This window comes from Anomaloglossus baeobatrachus, chromosome 5 (genome assembly GCF_048569485.1).
Source record: "Anomaloglossus baeobatrachus isolate aAnoBae1 chromosome 5, aAnoBae1.hap1, whole genome shotgun sequence".
In the NCBI taxonomy this organism is placed as follows: domain Eukaryota; kingdom Metazoa; phylum Chordata; class Amphibia; order Anura; family Aromobatidae; genus Anomaloglossus; species Anomaloglossus baeobatrachus.
Genome location: NC_134357.1, coordinates 382,183,656 through 382,200,186, shown reverse-complemented (window position 1 = coordinate 382,200,186; position 16,531 = coordinate 382,183,656). Strand labels below are relative to the sequence as shown.

General features: G+C 47.2%; 1 protein-coding gene across 1 annotated transcript in view; it reads left to right on the top strand.

The window, feature by feature from the left end:
• The window catches only part of CALCOCO2 (calcium binding and coiled-coil domain 2), a 138,923-nt gene that overhangs the window by 57,860 nt on the left and 64,532 nt on the right, over positions 1-16,531 (top strand). Inside the window, exons 8-10 of the mRNA XM_075350039.1 lie at positions 3,785-3,849; positions 13,178-13,268; positions 13,685-13,780. Coding sequence (XP_075206154.1) covers positions 3,785-3,849; positions 13,178-13,268; positions 13,685-13,780 — 252 coding nt within the window. The remainder of the gene's footprint in view (positions 1-3,784; positions 3,850-13,177; positions 13,269-13,684; positions 13,781-16,531) is intronic.

Sequence of the window (16,531 nt, the reverse complement as noted above, 5' to 3'; positions counted from 1 at the left end):
AGCGCAGGGCACTTGGACTCCGTCCGAGTCAGCCCTCTCGATCAATGTGCTGGAAACCAGAGCCGTGCTTCTGGCTCTCCTAGCTTTTCACCACCTATTGGCGGGCAAGCACATCCGAGTCCAGTCAGACAACGCGACAACGGTTGCCTACATCAATCACCAAGGCGGGACACGCAGCCGCCTGGCAATGTTGGAGGTACAACGCATCCTTCAATGGGCGGAGGACTCCAAGTCCACCATATCCGCAGTCCACATCCCAGGCGTGGAAAACTGGGAGGCAGATTATCTCAGCCGTCAAACCGTGGACAGTTGCGAGTGGTCCCTGCATCCGGCAGTGTTTCAGTCAATCTGCCGCAAGTGGGGCACTCCGGACGTGGACCTAATGGCATCCCGTCACAACAACAAGGTTCCGGTTTACGTGGCTCGCTCCCACTATCCTCAGGCATTCGCCGCGGACGCTCTGGTTCAAGACTGGTCCCAGTTTCGTCTGTCCTACGTGTTTCCCCCTCTAGCTCTCTTGCCCAGAGTTCTGCGCAAGATCAGAATGGAGGGCCGTCGAGTCATCCTCATTGCTCCGGACTGGCCCAGGCGAGCTTGGTACCCAGAGCTGCTCCATCTGTCCGTAGAGGTGCCGTGGCATCTTCCGGACCGTCCAGACCTTCTCTCACAAGGTCCGTTTTTCCACCAGAATTCTGCGGCTCTCAGATTGACGGCGTGGCTCTTGAGTCCTGGATCTTGACGGCTTCTGGTATCCCCCCTGAGGTCATCTCCACTATGACTCGGGCCCGTAAGTCTTCCTCTGCCAAGATCTATCACAGGACTTGGAAAATGTTCCTGTCCTGGTGTCGCTCTTCCGGCCATCCTCCTTGGCCTTCTTCCTTGCCGACCCTTCTGTCCTTTCTACAGTCTGGTCTGCAGCTGGGACTGTCCCTCAACTCTCTCAAGGGACAAGTCTCGGCTCTGTCAGTGCTGTTCCAGCGGCGTATCGCCCGGCTGGCTCAGGTCCGCACCTTCTTGCAGGGCGCGTCTCACATCATTCCGCCTTACCGGCGGCCCTTGGATCCCTGGGACCTCAATTTGGTTCTCACGGTTTTGCAGAAACCCCCCTTTGAGCCTCTTAGGGAGGTTTCTTTGTTTCGTCTTTCACAGAAAGTGGTCTTTCTAGTGGCCATAACTTCCCTCAGGAGAGTCTCTGATTTGGCTGCGCTCTCTTCGGAGTCACCTTTCTTGGTTTTTCATCAAGACAAGGTGGTTCTCCATCCGACTCGGACTTTCTTCCTAAGGTGGTCTCTCCTTTCCACCTTAACCAGGACATTACCCTACCTTCCTTTTGTCCGGCTCCTGTTCATCGCTTTGAAAAAGCGTTGCATACTCTGGATCTGGTGCGTGCTCTCCGGATCTATGTGTCTCGCACCGCTGCTCTTAGGCGGTGCACCTCTCTTTTTGTGCTAACCACAGGTCGGCGTAAGGGCCTCTCTGCTTCTAAGCCGACCTTAGCCCGTTGGATTAGGTCGACCATTTCGGATGCCTACCAGTGTTCTCAGGTGCCTCCCCCGCCGGGGATCAAGGCACACTCGTCCAGAGCTGTCGGTGCCTCTTGGGCTTTCAGGCACCAGGCTACAGCTCAGCAAGTCTGTCAGGCTGCCACTTGGACTAGCCTGCATACCTTTTCAAAGCACTACCAAGTGCATGCTCATGCTTCGGCAGATGCGAGCTTGGGCAGACGCATCCTTCAGGCGGCTGTCGCCCATTTGTGAAGTTAGGCTCCGCCTACTTCTTAGTTTTTCTGTTTATTCCCACCCATGGACTGCTTTGAGACGTCCCATTGTCTGGGTCTCCCATAGGAATGATAAAGAAAAAGAGAATTTTGTTTACTTACCGTAAATTCTTTTTCTTATAGTTCCGTATTGGGAGACCCAGCACCCTCCCTGTTGCCTGTTGGCAATTTCTTGTTCCGCGTGTTATCACCGGCTGTTGTCGTGGACAGAGTTTCCGGTTGTTCCGGTTCTTGCTCTGTTTTTACTTGTGGGTGGCTATTCTCCTTCAGCTTTTGCACTAAACTGGCTAGATCTGGTTCTCCAGGGGGTGTATAAGCTCAGAGGGAGGAGCTACACTTTTGAGTGTAGTATTTTGTGTGTCCTCCGGAGGCAGAAGCTATACACCCATTGTCTGGGTCTCCCAATACGGAACTATAAGAAAAAGAATTTACGGTAAGTAAACAAAATTCTCTTTTTTGCGCTCGTTAATCGTATCATCTAGGCTTTACACACTACGATGTCGAGAGTGACGCCGGATGTGCGTCACTTTCGATTTGACCCCATCGCACCTGCGATGTTGCAACGTGCAAAGCCACCCTACATCACTCATAAAAGTCACATCCAGAATATGGAATCCAGCTTTGGGCTCCACAGCTAGTCAGTTCAAAGGCGGGCAACTAAATGATTACATGGGATGGAAGGTCTCTCCTATATTAATAGGCTAGAAAAATGGGGTTTGTTTAGTTTAGGAAAAAGCCTCAGGGGTGATCTAATTTATATGTAAAAATACATGTGTGGTCAGTACAAAGGACTGGCACATGACGTCTTCATTCCAAGGACCTTACAAAGGACCAGGGGTCATTATGTGTAGAGGGAAGGAGATTCTAGCAAATAGCAAAGGGTTCTTTACAGTTAGAGTAGTCGGACTGTGAAATGCTCAACTGCAAAAGGTAGTAATGGCAGATAGTATAGCAGCATTTAAAAAAGGGCTGGATATTTTTTCTCAAAAGAAAATGGCATTGGGTGGCTCGGTGGTTAGCACTTCAGTCTTGCAGCACTGGGGTCCTGGGTTCACATCTCACCAAGGACACCATCTGCAAGAAGTTTGTATGTTCTCCCCGTGTTTGCGTGGGTTTCCTCCAGGTGCTCTGGTTTCCTCCCACACTCCAAAAACATACAAAATTAATATAAGACCCTGTCTTATTTTCAGAGAAACATGGTAGTTTAAAGAGATATTACTTAGATTAGGCCATGTATGTCAGATAGGTGGGTATCTGACTTCTAGGACCACCACCGATCATCCAAGGTACAGAGACGTGAACACTCCTCCTCCGTCAGTATTTACCTGGGACTTCTCAGTACATTGCATAGTGTCTGTGCCTGGCATTGCGGCTTAGTACCATTTACTGATTTGTAGTAGCCAACAATACCCACCACAGCTATTGCAGGTTGTTTTAAGCGGTCCTTGGTAGCCATTGAATAAGACGTGGTCCTCATTGTAGCATTGCAACCACTTCAACTGATCAGCGGTGATGCCGGGAGTCAAAGATCCACCAACCTGATATTGATGGCATATTGAAAGGCTTTCCTATTTTAGATACTTATGGCATATCCATAAGATAAATGTATGCCATTATTTTGGGAACTCCATCAGTAGCATCTGTGAGATGAGTCTCCTTTGGATATGCCGTAAATGTCTGAGATAGGAATACCCCTTTAATTATAGCAGCGTTATCAGAGCATCCCTCCTATGATGCCTCCCCTCCTGTCTGAGCGTCACATGGACCAGGACACATTTTCCTTCTCTGGAAGTAAATAGTGAAGTTTTTAAATTACTGACAGCAAGCAGAGATCCTGAAAAGCTATGAGGAAATTGCACAACTACACGACGAATACTCTTTATTTGTGGAAAACAAGAAGAGTGCTTTGTTTCCTTTCAATATGTACATGTAAACACCTATTCCAAGAAAAACATTATTGCACATAATAAGATTTCTAGTAAGAACTCACATTTCTTATATTTACAGACTCTGCAAATCCACATACAGGAGACTGAAAAGGGGAAGCTAAAGCTAGAGTCGGAGCTGACGCTGTACGTATACGCTGGATATACGTTTTCTACCATTGCTCTCACATTCTCCAGCAGTGTCTATCTTCATATTATTCCGAGCCTGATATAATAGCCAGAAGACAATTCATGAGTATTATCCCAAGTATCCTCATGGCTAAACTTGCATCTTAACTTTCCTGAAAAAACTTTGAAGCTTTATATTGTAACATTTGTGGACATATTAATGTCTCCATATATCAAATCTAAAGTCTATAAGGATTATAACAATATCATACCATAACAAATTCACCTAGCAATTAAAAAAAAAAACCCAAATATTAAATAAAACAAATATATCACCTGAATCATGGTATTTTCACATTGGGGAATGCAAAATCACTATTCGTGGTGTACTACTTATTACTTAAAGGGAATCTGTCAATAGGTTTTTGCTATGTAAGCTGAAGAGAGCGTGCCGCAAAGGTTAACACAGAGAATTCAGGGATGCCTGTCTTGTCAAGGTCTGATCTGTTGTTTTCCTGGAATGTTTGTTTAAGCGGCAGGACTTCTCATTGCTCATACAATGTCAAGGCAAGGCCATCTGGCACGCTCCCTGCTCTGATTGACATCTCACTGTCAATGTACAATCCCTATTGAGAGCCTGGTGGGCGGGACAACTCTCAGCTTTGCTACATAGTTAAATCTAAAAATGCTGATTGCCTCAGAACTGCTGCACCCAGTAATCTATGTGATACATCGTTGGATTCAGGATCTCTTTGCTTATATCATGCTGCTCTCAGATGAAGTAGCAAAAACCTGGTGACGGATTCCCTTTTAACTTTCTATGTGGTAGAGGGGCCTCTACCCACCACCTCCTCACCCCTTTGGCACCAGGGACCATGTGCAAATAAATGAATTGACCTTATGAAGGAGGGCCTGGATTCCTTTCTGCAAAAATATATTGCTGGTTATGGGCAGTAGATTCTGCGATGGGATGTTTATCAAGGTAACTAGTCTGATTGCTGTATGTGGAGTCGGGAAGGGAATTTTCCCCTAATGTGGAGCTATTAGTAGCCTCTTTACCTTTCTCTAGATCAACTTGCTAGGGTATAGGGTAAACGCGATGGACTTGTGTCTACCTTCAACCTTAAAACTGTGAAACCGATCACTTTGCATGTGTTCATGTTATAAGATTCGTATGACATGTGTATAACCATAGAACAGAGGTCTCAAACACGCGGCCCGCGGGACACATGTGGCCCATCAGGCTGCTTCTTGCGGTCTACAGGCACATGTTCCCCTTGACGATCGCGGCCAGTGCAGGGGCCGCAGCCATCACTGCTTTATTTCAGATGAATGGCACTGCACAGAGTCAAACTCTCTCTGCACTAGTCCAGTGCAGCCGCTGGCCAATCAGAAGCAAGCAGCTGATGCGTATGATGTCACCTGCTTGCCTCTGATTGGCCAACAGCTGCCATTAGAAGACTGTGACTCTACACGGTGGCAAAGCATTCATCTGAATTTTAGATGAAGCGCTGACAGCGGCAGTGATCGTCAAGGCGGGCTCGTACCTGCGGGCCGCAAGAAGCAGGGTAGAGAACGCCGAGAGAACGGAGGACAGGTGAGAAGAGTGTGTGTGTGTGTGTTTAATGGCAGAATAGAGGACCAGGATGGGACATTGCTAGTATGTGTGTGTATAGAATGGCACAATAGGGGACCAGGATGGGACATTGCTAGTGTGTGTGTGTGTGTGTGTGTGTGTGTGTGTGTGTGTGTGTGTGTGGAGCGGCGCAATAGCAGACCAGAATGGGACATTGCTAGTTTGTGTGTATAGAATGGCACAATAGGGGACCATGATGGGACATTGCTAGTTTGTGTGTGTGTGCGTATGTGTTACGGGGGGCTGTCTGATAATAACTGAAAGGAGTATCAGACAGTCAGGGTCCACCGTGCAAAGACTTTGCTGCAGACTATGGCAGAGTGCAATACCTCTGTTAACTCACAGAAGAATATAATAAGTAAGTAAAGCAATTCCTCCCTTACTTGGAGGGTGTGTGGAATGATCTCTGTTAACAATCACAGAGACAAAGGCAATGTGTGCGAAATGGCACCTACCTAGGTCCGCTCTTCTAGTGGTGCAAAAGAGACGAACAGCAGCGTAAGCCGCACAAAGCTCCTACCTGCGTTCGCTCCACTAGTGTGCGAGGACACGAACCACTAGATATGGCACCTGCCTAGGTCCTCTCTTCTAGTGGTGCAAAAGAGACGAACAGCAGCGTAAGCCGCACAAAGCTCCTACCTCTGTTCGCTCCCCTAGTGTGCGAGGATACGAACAACTGCCAGACGCAGTATAAGGAACGTTACCCTAGCGGCAACGTCCACCTACGAGTAGAATCACAAGGCCCAGCCAGACCATGTGCCTCAGGCACCTGCCTATGTCCGCTCCCCTAAGAGGTAAGGATACGGACAGCAGCCGAAGCTGTAAGGTATAAGAACGCTACCCTGCCGGTAGCGCTCACCTAGCATAGACAGAGGAATGCCTAGAGGAACGCGCACAGAGCGTCTACTCATATGCATGAACCAAGAGGACTGAGCACCATGCGGCGTGTGTCAGGGTCTTATATAGACTCTGTGCCTCATCCAAGATGGAGGACACCAGAGCCAATCCGCTGCCAGAACGACAGGAGTGAAGTCATGCTGGCCTATCACCGAGCAAGACGTCACAAGCACATGACCAGCGACCAATCGGCATAGAAGGTGTCAGAGACATGTGACCTCGTGTCAGCGATGATGTCACCCACACATGTGCAATGGCTCCAAGATTGGACTTAGTCTCCGGCGCTCGCACATGTGCAGTAGCAAGAAATCTGGACTTAGTCTCCAGCGCTCGCACATGTGCAGTAGCAAGAAATCTGGACTTAGTCTCCAGCGCTCGCACATGTGCAGTAGCAAGAAATCTGGACTTAGTCTCCAGCGCTCGCACATGTGCAGTAGCAAGAAATCTGGACATAGTCTCCAGTGCTCGCAGCAACCGTAACAGTACCTCCCCCTCAAGGGCCCCCCTCCCGGCGACGCAGGTAATCGGCAACTAAGTCGGGAGCATGGACAGCCTCCTCAGGCTCCCAAGAGCGATGTTCCGGGCCATAGCCCTCCCAATCTATCAAGAAGAACCTGCGCCCTCTAACCATCTTAGAACCAACTATGGCTCGTACCTCATAGCTAGAGCGAGAGGAATCAGAGGCAGGAGAGTGCACTTCACGAGCGTGAGGTAAAATAGCCGGCTTTAGCAGTGAGACATGGAATTTGTCATGAATCCTAAGATGGACAGGTAACTTCAATTGATAGACTACAGGATTTACCTGTCGAAGAACCTCATAAGGACCCAGGAAGCGAGGAGCAAATTTGACAGAGCTCACTCTAAGTTTCACGTGTTTTGCAGAGAGCCACACAAAGTCCCCTGGAGAAAAGACAGGAGCCGGGCGACGAAACCGATCGGACACCGTCTTCATACGGTCCTTAGCTGCTTGGATCGACTCTTGAGTCCGATCCCAAACCTCTCTGGCATTAGTTGCCCAGTCGGCCACAAGAGGAGGAGGTGCAGCAGCGGGAAACGGTACTGGTACCCTAGGGTGTTGCCCATTATTGAGTACGAACGGTGTCTGCCCAGTGGCCTCAGCCAGCGAATTGTTAAGGGCAAATTCTGCCCAGGGTAGGAGGGAGGACCAGTTATCGTGGTTCTCAGCAACAAAGTGTCGAAGGTATATAATCATAGATTGATTGGTACGTTCAACCAAACCATTAGTCTCCGGATGGTATGCCGAAGAGAGATTCAACTCAATTTGCAGAAGGCTACAAAGATCTCGCCAGAAACGGGAAGTAAATTGCGGGCCTCTATCACAAATGATACGATCTGGCATCCCGTGAAGCCTAAAGACATGCTTGAGGAATAGTTTGGCTAGTACCCTGGAAGATGGGATTCTCGATAACGGTACGAGATGAACCATCCGGGAGAAATGGTCCGTAATGACCCACACAAATCTATGTCCCTGTGAACATGGAAGATCACCCACAAAGTCCATGCCTACCACCTCCCATGGTCTATCTGGCACTGGTAAAGGATGCAAGAGCCCAGCCGGTCTCTGCCGTAATGGACGGTTGCGAGCACACGAGTAGCAGGAACCGACATATCTCTTGACGTGGCTGGCTAAGTGTGGCCACCAATACCACCTCTCCAGTAACTCTCGTGTCCGCCTAATACCAAAATGCCCACCCACCTTTGAGGTGTGGGCCCATGACAGTATATCATTCTGTCGATCAGGCGGAACAAAGGTCTTGCCCGGTGGGATTTGGTCTAACGTCACAGGGGAGAGCGTATGAAAAACCCTGGAGGGAAGGATAAGACGAGGTTCGTCAATCTCTTCCTGGGTAGAAAGCATAGAGCGAGACAGGGCGTCTGCCTTGTTATTCTTACTCCCAGACAGATAGTTGATGGAGAAGTGAAAGCGGGAGAAAAACAAGGACCAGCGGGCTTGGCGAGGATTCAGACGCTGAGCGGTTTGTAAGTACGTCAGATTCTTATGGTCTGTATAGACCTGGAAAGGATGTTTCGCTCCTTCCAGCAAGTGACGCCACTCCTCCAAGGCTAATCTCAAGGCGAGCAGTTCCCTATCCCCAATGGTATAGTTTCTCTCTGCCGGTGAAAAGGTTTTAGCAAAGAAGAAACACGGCCTTTTTCTACCTGCACCGTTCTTTTGATACAAGACCGCACCAGCACCCACTGAAGAGGCATCAACCTCTAAGAGGAAGGGCTTATTCTCATCGGGTCTTTGAAGAACGGGAGCAGTTGAAAAGTGTCTTTTTACTGCCTCAAAAGCCTGAGATGTCTCAGTAGACCAGGCTTTGGGATTAGCACCTTTCTTAGTCAAGACCACCAAAGGGGCCACCAAAGTAGAAAAATGGGGTATGAACTGCCTGTAATAATTTATGAATCCTAAGAAGCGTTGCACCGCCTTCAAGGAATGAGGTTCGGACCATTGCAGGACAGCAGAGAGCTTCGCAGGATCCATAGCCAGACCCTCTTGTGAGCTAATGTAACCCAAAAAAGGCAATGAGGACTGCTCGAATACACATTTCTCGAGTTTAGCAAACAATGAGTGCTCCCTTAAACGGGAAAGGACACGAACGACATCCTGACGATGAGTCTCCAGATCAGGAGAAAAAATCAGGATGTCGTCCAGATACACCACTACTGAGGATAACAGTAAATCCCTGAACACATCGTTTACGAAGTCCTGAAATACTGCGGGTGCATTACATAACCCAAAAGGCATGACGAGGTATTCATAGTGACCGTCTCGGGTGTTAAAAGCGGTCTTCCATTCGTCACCCTTTCGAATTCGTACCAAGTTATACGCACCCCGCAGATCCAACTTCGTAAAAACTTGAGCTCCTCTCAGTCTGTCAAAGAGCTCCGAAATTAAAGGTAATGGGTATTTGTTCTTTATTGTGATTGCGTTGAGACCCCTGTAATCTATGCAGGGACGCAAATCACCCTCTTTCTTCCGAACAAAGAAAAACCCAGCTCCCGCGGGAGAGACAGACTTACGAATGAACCCCTTCTCTAAACTCTCTCTTATATAGGTCGACATGGCCTCCGACTCAGGTATCGACAGGGGGTAAACCCTGCCTTTAGGTGGAACCGAACCTGGGATAAGGTCTATGGCACAGTCATACGGCCTATGGGGTGGAAGAACCTCAGCACCCTGTTTGGAGAACACGTCAGCGAAATCCAAATAGGGTGTAGGTATGGGAGAGAGATCAGTTGATGCAACCGCAACGACCTTAGGTGGTAAGGGAAGACATCGGGACTGACATTTCGAACCCCAACTAATAATGCTGTCAGACTCCCAGTCAATGTGAGGAGCATGAGTCCGAAGCCATGGAAGACCCAGAAGGACGTCGTCTATACCCTCAGGCAAAACAAGAAAAGAAATCTCCTCTATGTGACCCTGAGACAGGGAAAGGCGCAAGGGAACTGTCCTCAATGTAATGGAGTCAGACAACATAGTTCCATTAACAACACGGACAGGAATAGGCGCCTCTAACATGATAGAGGGAATATTGTGTCCCTTTACAAATCCTGAGGACACAAAAATCCCGTCAGCCCCGGAATCCACAAAAGCCATAATAGGCCATGTATTCTCAGATAACGAGAGCTGACCTGGGATACAACACTTAGAGGGTGCAGAAGACGTCTCTAGTAACCCCCCTCTAATGGTTACTAGGCCAGGAAGTTTCCCTGACGACTAGAACACTTGTTGGCATAGTGCCCAGCCTGACGACATACGTAACATATAGGAGGACCAGACTTGCGTAGTCTGGAGGACGTATGACCTAACTCCATAGGAGTGGGATATGTTTCAGATGCTGAGGAAGATGGTAGTGGACCCTCAACAACTGGAATAGCCCGATGCTTAGGGCGTGAGGAAGAGACCTCGAGTCTACGTTCCTTATGGCGTACATCGATCCTCGTTGCTACTGTGATCAAGTCCTCCAGAGAAGCAGGGACCTCACGAGTAGCAAGGGCATCCTTGACATAGCCTGCCAACCCTCTCCAGAAGATAGGAATCAACACCTTCTCTGGCCAATCTAGTTCTGCCACCAGAGTTCTAAAAGCAATGGCATAAGAACTAGTGGATAACGAACCCTGAGATAGATCTAACAGTCTCAGGGCCGCATCATGGGTAACCTGCGGACCCATGAATACCGCCTTAAGAGCATCAAGAAAGTCTTGATGTCTCAGAGTAACCACATCAGAGCGCTCCCATAGGGGAGTCGCCCATTCTAAGGCTTTGTCCTGAAGTAAGGAGATGATAAAGCCTACTCTGGACCTCTCCGTAGAGAAGCGAGAAGAGTTGACCTCTAGGTGTATCTGACACTGACTAATGAAACCACGACATGATCTGGCATCGCCAGAATATCTGTTTGGCAGAGCAAGTCGAGGATCATGTGCAGATGTCACCATGGTCTGAGGTTTATCCTCTATACTCTTGAGCCGTGACTCAAGTACTTGTATGTAACGGTGTAACTGCTGATATTCTGCCATAACTGCCAGACCCTTGGCTCAGTCCTAATGTTACGGGGGGCTGTCTGATAATAACTGAAAGGAGTATCAGACAGTCAGGGTCCACCGTGCAAAGACTTTGCTGCAGACTATGGCAGAGTGCAATACGTCTGTTAACTCACAGAAGAATATAATAAGTAAGTAAAGCAATTCCTCCCTTACTTGGAGGGTGTGTGGAATGATCTCTGTTAACAATCACAGAGACAAAGGCAATGTGTGCGAAATGGCACCTACCTAGGTCCGCTCTTCTAGTGGTGCAAAAGAGACGAACAGCAGCGTAAGCCGCACAAAGCTCCTACCTGCGTTCGCTCCACTAGTGTGCGAGGACACGAACCACTAGATATGGCACCTGCCTAGGTCCGCTCTTCTAGTGGTGCAAAAGAGACGAACAGCAGCGTAAGCCGCACAAAGCTCCTACCTCTGTTCGCTCCCCTAGTGTGCGAGGATACGAACAACTGCCAGACGCAGTATAAGGAACGTTACCCTAGCGGCAACGTCCACCTACGAGTAGAATCACAAGGCCCAGCCAGACCATGTGCCTCAGGCACCTGCCTATGTCCGCTCCCCTAAGAGGTAAGGATACGGACAGCAGCCGAAGCTGTAAGGTATAAGAACGCTACCCTGCCGGTAGCGCTCACCTAGCATAGACAGAGGAATGCCTAGAGGAACGCGCACAGAGCGTCTACTCATATGCATGAACCAAGAGGACTGAGCACCATGCGGCGTGTGTCAGGGTCTTATATAGACTCTGTGCCTCATCCAAGATGGAGGACACCAGAGCCAATCCGCTGCCAGAACGACAGGAGTGACGTCATGCTGGCCTATCACCGAGCAAGACGTCACAAGCACATGACCAGCGACCAATCGGCATAGAAGGTGTCAGAGACATGTGACCTCGTGTCAGCGATGATGTCACCCGCACATGTGCAATGGCTCCAAGATTGGACTTAGTCTCCGGCGCTCGCACATGTGCAGTAGCAAGAAATCTGGACTTAGTCTCCAGCGCTCGCACATGTGCAGTAGCAAGAAATCTGGACTTAGTCTCCAGCGCTCGCACATGTGCAGTAGCAAGAAATCTGGACTTAGTCTCCAGCGCTCGCACATGTGCAGTAGCAAGAAATCTGGACATAGTCTCCAGTGCTCGCAGCAACCGTAACAGTATGTGTGTGTGTGTGTAGAATGGTAAAATAGGGGACCAAGATGGGACATTGCTAGCGTGTATCATGGCACACTAGGGGACCAGGATGGGACACTGCTACAAGAAGAGGATCAGTAGAGGGGACATTACTACAAAAAGAGGACCTGCATGGGCACATTAGTAAAAGGGGATAAGGATGGGCACATGACTACAGGATGGGGACAAAGGTGGGGCACATTAGTAAAAGGAGACAAGGATGGGCACATTACTACAGGATGGGAACAAGGATGGGCACATTACTACAGAATGGTAACCAGAATGGGAACATTACTTCAAGAAGGGGAACAAGATGGGGGACATTACTAAAAGATGTTAGCCAAAATTACTATATGATGCTAATAGTAAAACTATATTACAAGAAAGGGATAAAGTGAAAACAAAAAAAATAAATAAAGCATGAATTTTTTTTACCATCAAAAATGTTATATATACAGTGTGCATATGTATATGTATATATATATATATATATATATATATATATATATATATATATATATATATATAAAGCATATATGAGTATATATACACAAGCAAAAAATGTTTAAAAACAGTGATCCAAAGGTGTAGGGAAAAAAAAATGGCAGCAATAAAAATGTCACATTGTCCTGCAATCAATGCGGCCCCCTAAATTTTTTTTTTTCTATGTGCAGCCTATACACCCAAGCGAGTTTGAGACCCCTGCTGTAGAGGTTCATGTAGATGAGGAGATAATCAATAAATGAGTGTTTGTAGGAACGCTTGCTCCAGATAGTCACTCCGGGTTTCATCTGATGAACAAGCCAGACACCTGCAAAAAAACATTGTTATTGGCAGCAGAGGATGTACCGTCCTGAACATGATGCTATATGGGGCTGGACGATTGTATTAGTGATTGTTCTGTCCTCAGCATTGCTCATCAGCTGTGTAAACAGGCCAGTAAATGACCGACTAAAGACCTTATATAATGGACCGGCGCTTGTTAATTGTACATTGATGGCCCATACTGTCACTCATAATGCACCATAAGTCTGACCAGATGCCATAACTATTCTTCTATTTATCCTCTATAGGTACAAAGGAAAAGAGCAAAAATTGATTGCGGAAAGGGAAGAGTTAAAACAAGCTCTAGAAAAATCCGCGGCTGAAAAGCATCACTTACAGGTATAGGATGTAGGCCGAGCGCCGTCACATTTCATCCACATGTGCATTACTCTATCAGGGGTTCCTACTGATCCACCCCCCCCCTAAAAAAAATAAAAATAAAAATGTAGATTCAGACATGCCATCAACCGAGTCCAAAACTTGCAACTTTGTACTCTGTTTGACTATTATTTCTGATTGCAGCATTTTGGAGGCACACATGCCATTGATTCATGCTGCCTGTGATTTGGGCAGCAAGAATCGGGTGACAGGTTCCCTTTAAGTATGTACCGATCAATAAGTTACCACCTATCCTGTGGATCAGTGATATCTTATTTTCACTGGGTAACCCCTTTATGGTTGGATCCCTACAAATGTTCTGCTTGGACAATACCAATGATGTCAGTCAGCATCTTTATTCTTCATTCATCTTTCAGAGTGAAGACATGGCCAAGCAGAAGTTGGTGGAGGACGTGACTTGTACACTTACTCAGTGTAGAGAAGAGAATGTTAAACTGACAGCAGAGCTTGAAGTAAGCATTATACTCTCCGAGCTATACTATCTGTAACCCACAACATTGGGGCATGTCTTACACGCAATTTATTTTTGTTATTGGGGTTGCTTTTCTGTTCTGCTTTGTTAGGATGCACCTGTGATAAGTGATTGCACCTTGGCCACAATGATAAAAGATCATCACCCTGTGTCATTATATGGTCTAGCAACTGCTTAATCTTATTCCATACTTTACACTGCAGCTCTGCTTGTTCAGATTGGTAGCTGTGTACAAGATAGTTTATTTTACTAGAAGGTATGAAGAACAAATGATAGTATAGTATGACCAAATGAAATACCAAGGAATTGCTACACACATACTGAAAAAATAGGATTAGTGCAGCACTATTTGGTGTTTCAGGTATCTTCTTAGAATAAGATGTCAGGTGTGTAGATAAGAAATTACACTGTTTATGGTCATTATGACTTGGTGTAGACAAGCTGCTATGATCTCTTCCATACACAGTATACAGAGGATTGCTCTTCTATCTCTGTAACACACAAACAGGCAGCAGCAGCATGGAGGACATTATATACTGTAGCAACATGGAGGACATTATGTACTGGAGCAGCATGAAGGAAATTATATACTGTAGCAGCATGGAGGACATTATATACTGTAGCAGCATTGCGGACATTATAGACTGTAGCAGCATTGCGGACATTACATACTGTAGCAGCATGGAGGACATTACATACTGTAGCAGCATGAAGGAGATTATATACTGTAGCAGAATGGAGTACATTATAGACTGTAGCAGCATGGAGGACATTACATACTGTAGCAGCATGGAGGACATTATATACTGTAGCAGCATGGCGGACATTACGTACTGTAGCAGAATTGAGGACATTACATACTGGAGCAGAATTGAGGACATTACATACTGGAGCAGCATGGAGGACATTATATACTGTAGCAGCATGGAGGACATTATATACTGGAGCAGCATGGAGGACATTTGTCAGGGCAGGGAGGACTGGTAGGCCCAGGAGGTGGATCCACTGGACCATGCACCCCACCGGAGGGCAGGGTACACGGCAGCCGGAATCCTTGCGTGTCAAGGACAGGTATAACCAGGTCACCAGGGTCACGGAGTTCTTTCAGACAGTACAGAATGCTGGTACAGGTAACAGGTAACAGGACACAGTACAAGGGGACCTGAGGACCTAGCTCAAAAGACAAGGCTTCAAGACACGTTGATCAGGCCCCACCCACATGGCAAGGCAAGTCTTATATACCCAGCACAGCCCTATGTCATTTCCTGCTTCAGGTGTGCTGGGCCTATAAGACCAGGAGAATGGGCGCGGCCTGGTCCTATACAGAGGCACTAGTCAGAGTCAGACTCCTGAGACCAGGAATAGAACACAGGAGAGCACGAGCGGGAGCGGCAGCCATGACCGGTGGACACGTGGACTGGATCAGTGGTTAAGGAGCAGTGCAATGACGGTGAGGCCGGATCAGTGGGTATGGAGCGGTGCTGAGGCATCGGGAGCGTGACAACATTACATACTGTAGCTGCATGGAGGACATTACATACTGTAGCTGCATGGAGGACATTACATACTGTAGCAGAATGGAGAACATTACATACTGTAGCAGCATGGAGGACATTATATACTGTAGCTGCGTGGAGGACATTACATACTGTAGCAGAATGGAGAACATTACATACTGTAGCAGCATGGAGGACATGATATACTGTAGCAGCATGGAGGACATTACATACTGTAGCAGAATGGAGGACATTACATACTGGAGCAGCATGGAGAACATTATATACTGGAGCAGCATGGAGGACATTACATACTGTAGCAGCATGGAGGACATTACATACTGTAGAAGAATGGAGGACATTACATACTGTAGCAGAATGGAGGACATTACATACTGTAGCAGCATGGAGGACATTATATACTGTAGCAGCATGAAGACATTATATACTGTAGCAGCATGGAGGACATTATAGACTGTAGCAGCATAGAGGACATTATATACTGTAGCAGCATGGAGGACATTATAAACTGTAGCAGCATGTAGGACATTATAAACTTTAGCAGCATCGAGGACATTATAGACTGTAGCAGCTCGGAGGACGTTGTAGATCGTAGCAGCATGTAGTACATTATAAACTGTAGCAGCTCGGAGGACATTAAAGACTGTAGCAGCTCGGAGGACATTGTAGATTGTAGCAGCATGTTGGACATTATAAACTGTAGCAGCATGGAGGACATTACATACTGTAGCTGCATGGAGGACATTACATACTGTAGCAGAATGGAGAACATTACATACTGTAGCAGCATGGAGGACATTATATACTGTAGCAGCATGGAGGACATTATAGACTGTAGCAGCTCGGAGGACATTGTAGATTGTAGCAGCATGTTGGACATTACATACTGTAGCAGCATGGAGGACATTACATACTGTAGCTGCATGGAGGACATTACATACTGTAGCTGCATGGAGGACATTACATACTGTAGCAGAATGGAGAACATTACATACTGTAGCAGCATGGAGGACATTATATACTGTAGCTGCATGGAGGACATTACATACTGTAGCAGAATGGAGAACATTACATACTGTAGCAGCATGGAGGACATTATATACTGTAGCAGCATGGAGGACATTACAAACTGTAGCAGCATGGAGGGCATTATATAGCAGCATTGAGCTGAAGTTAAATTTTGCTAGAAGCTGCAGTACAATCAGTCCGTCTCT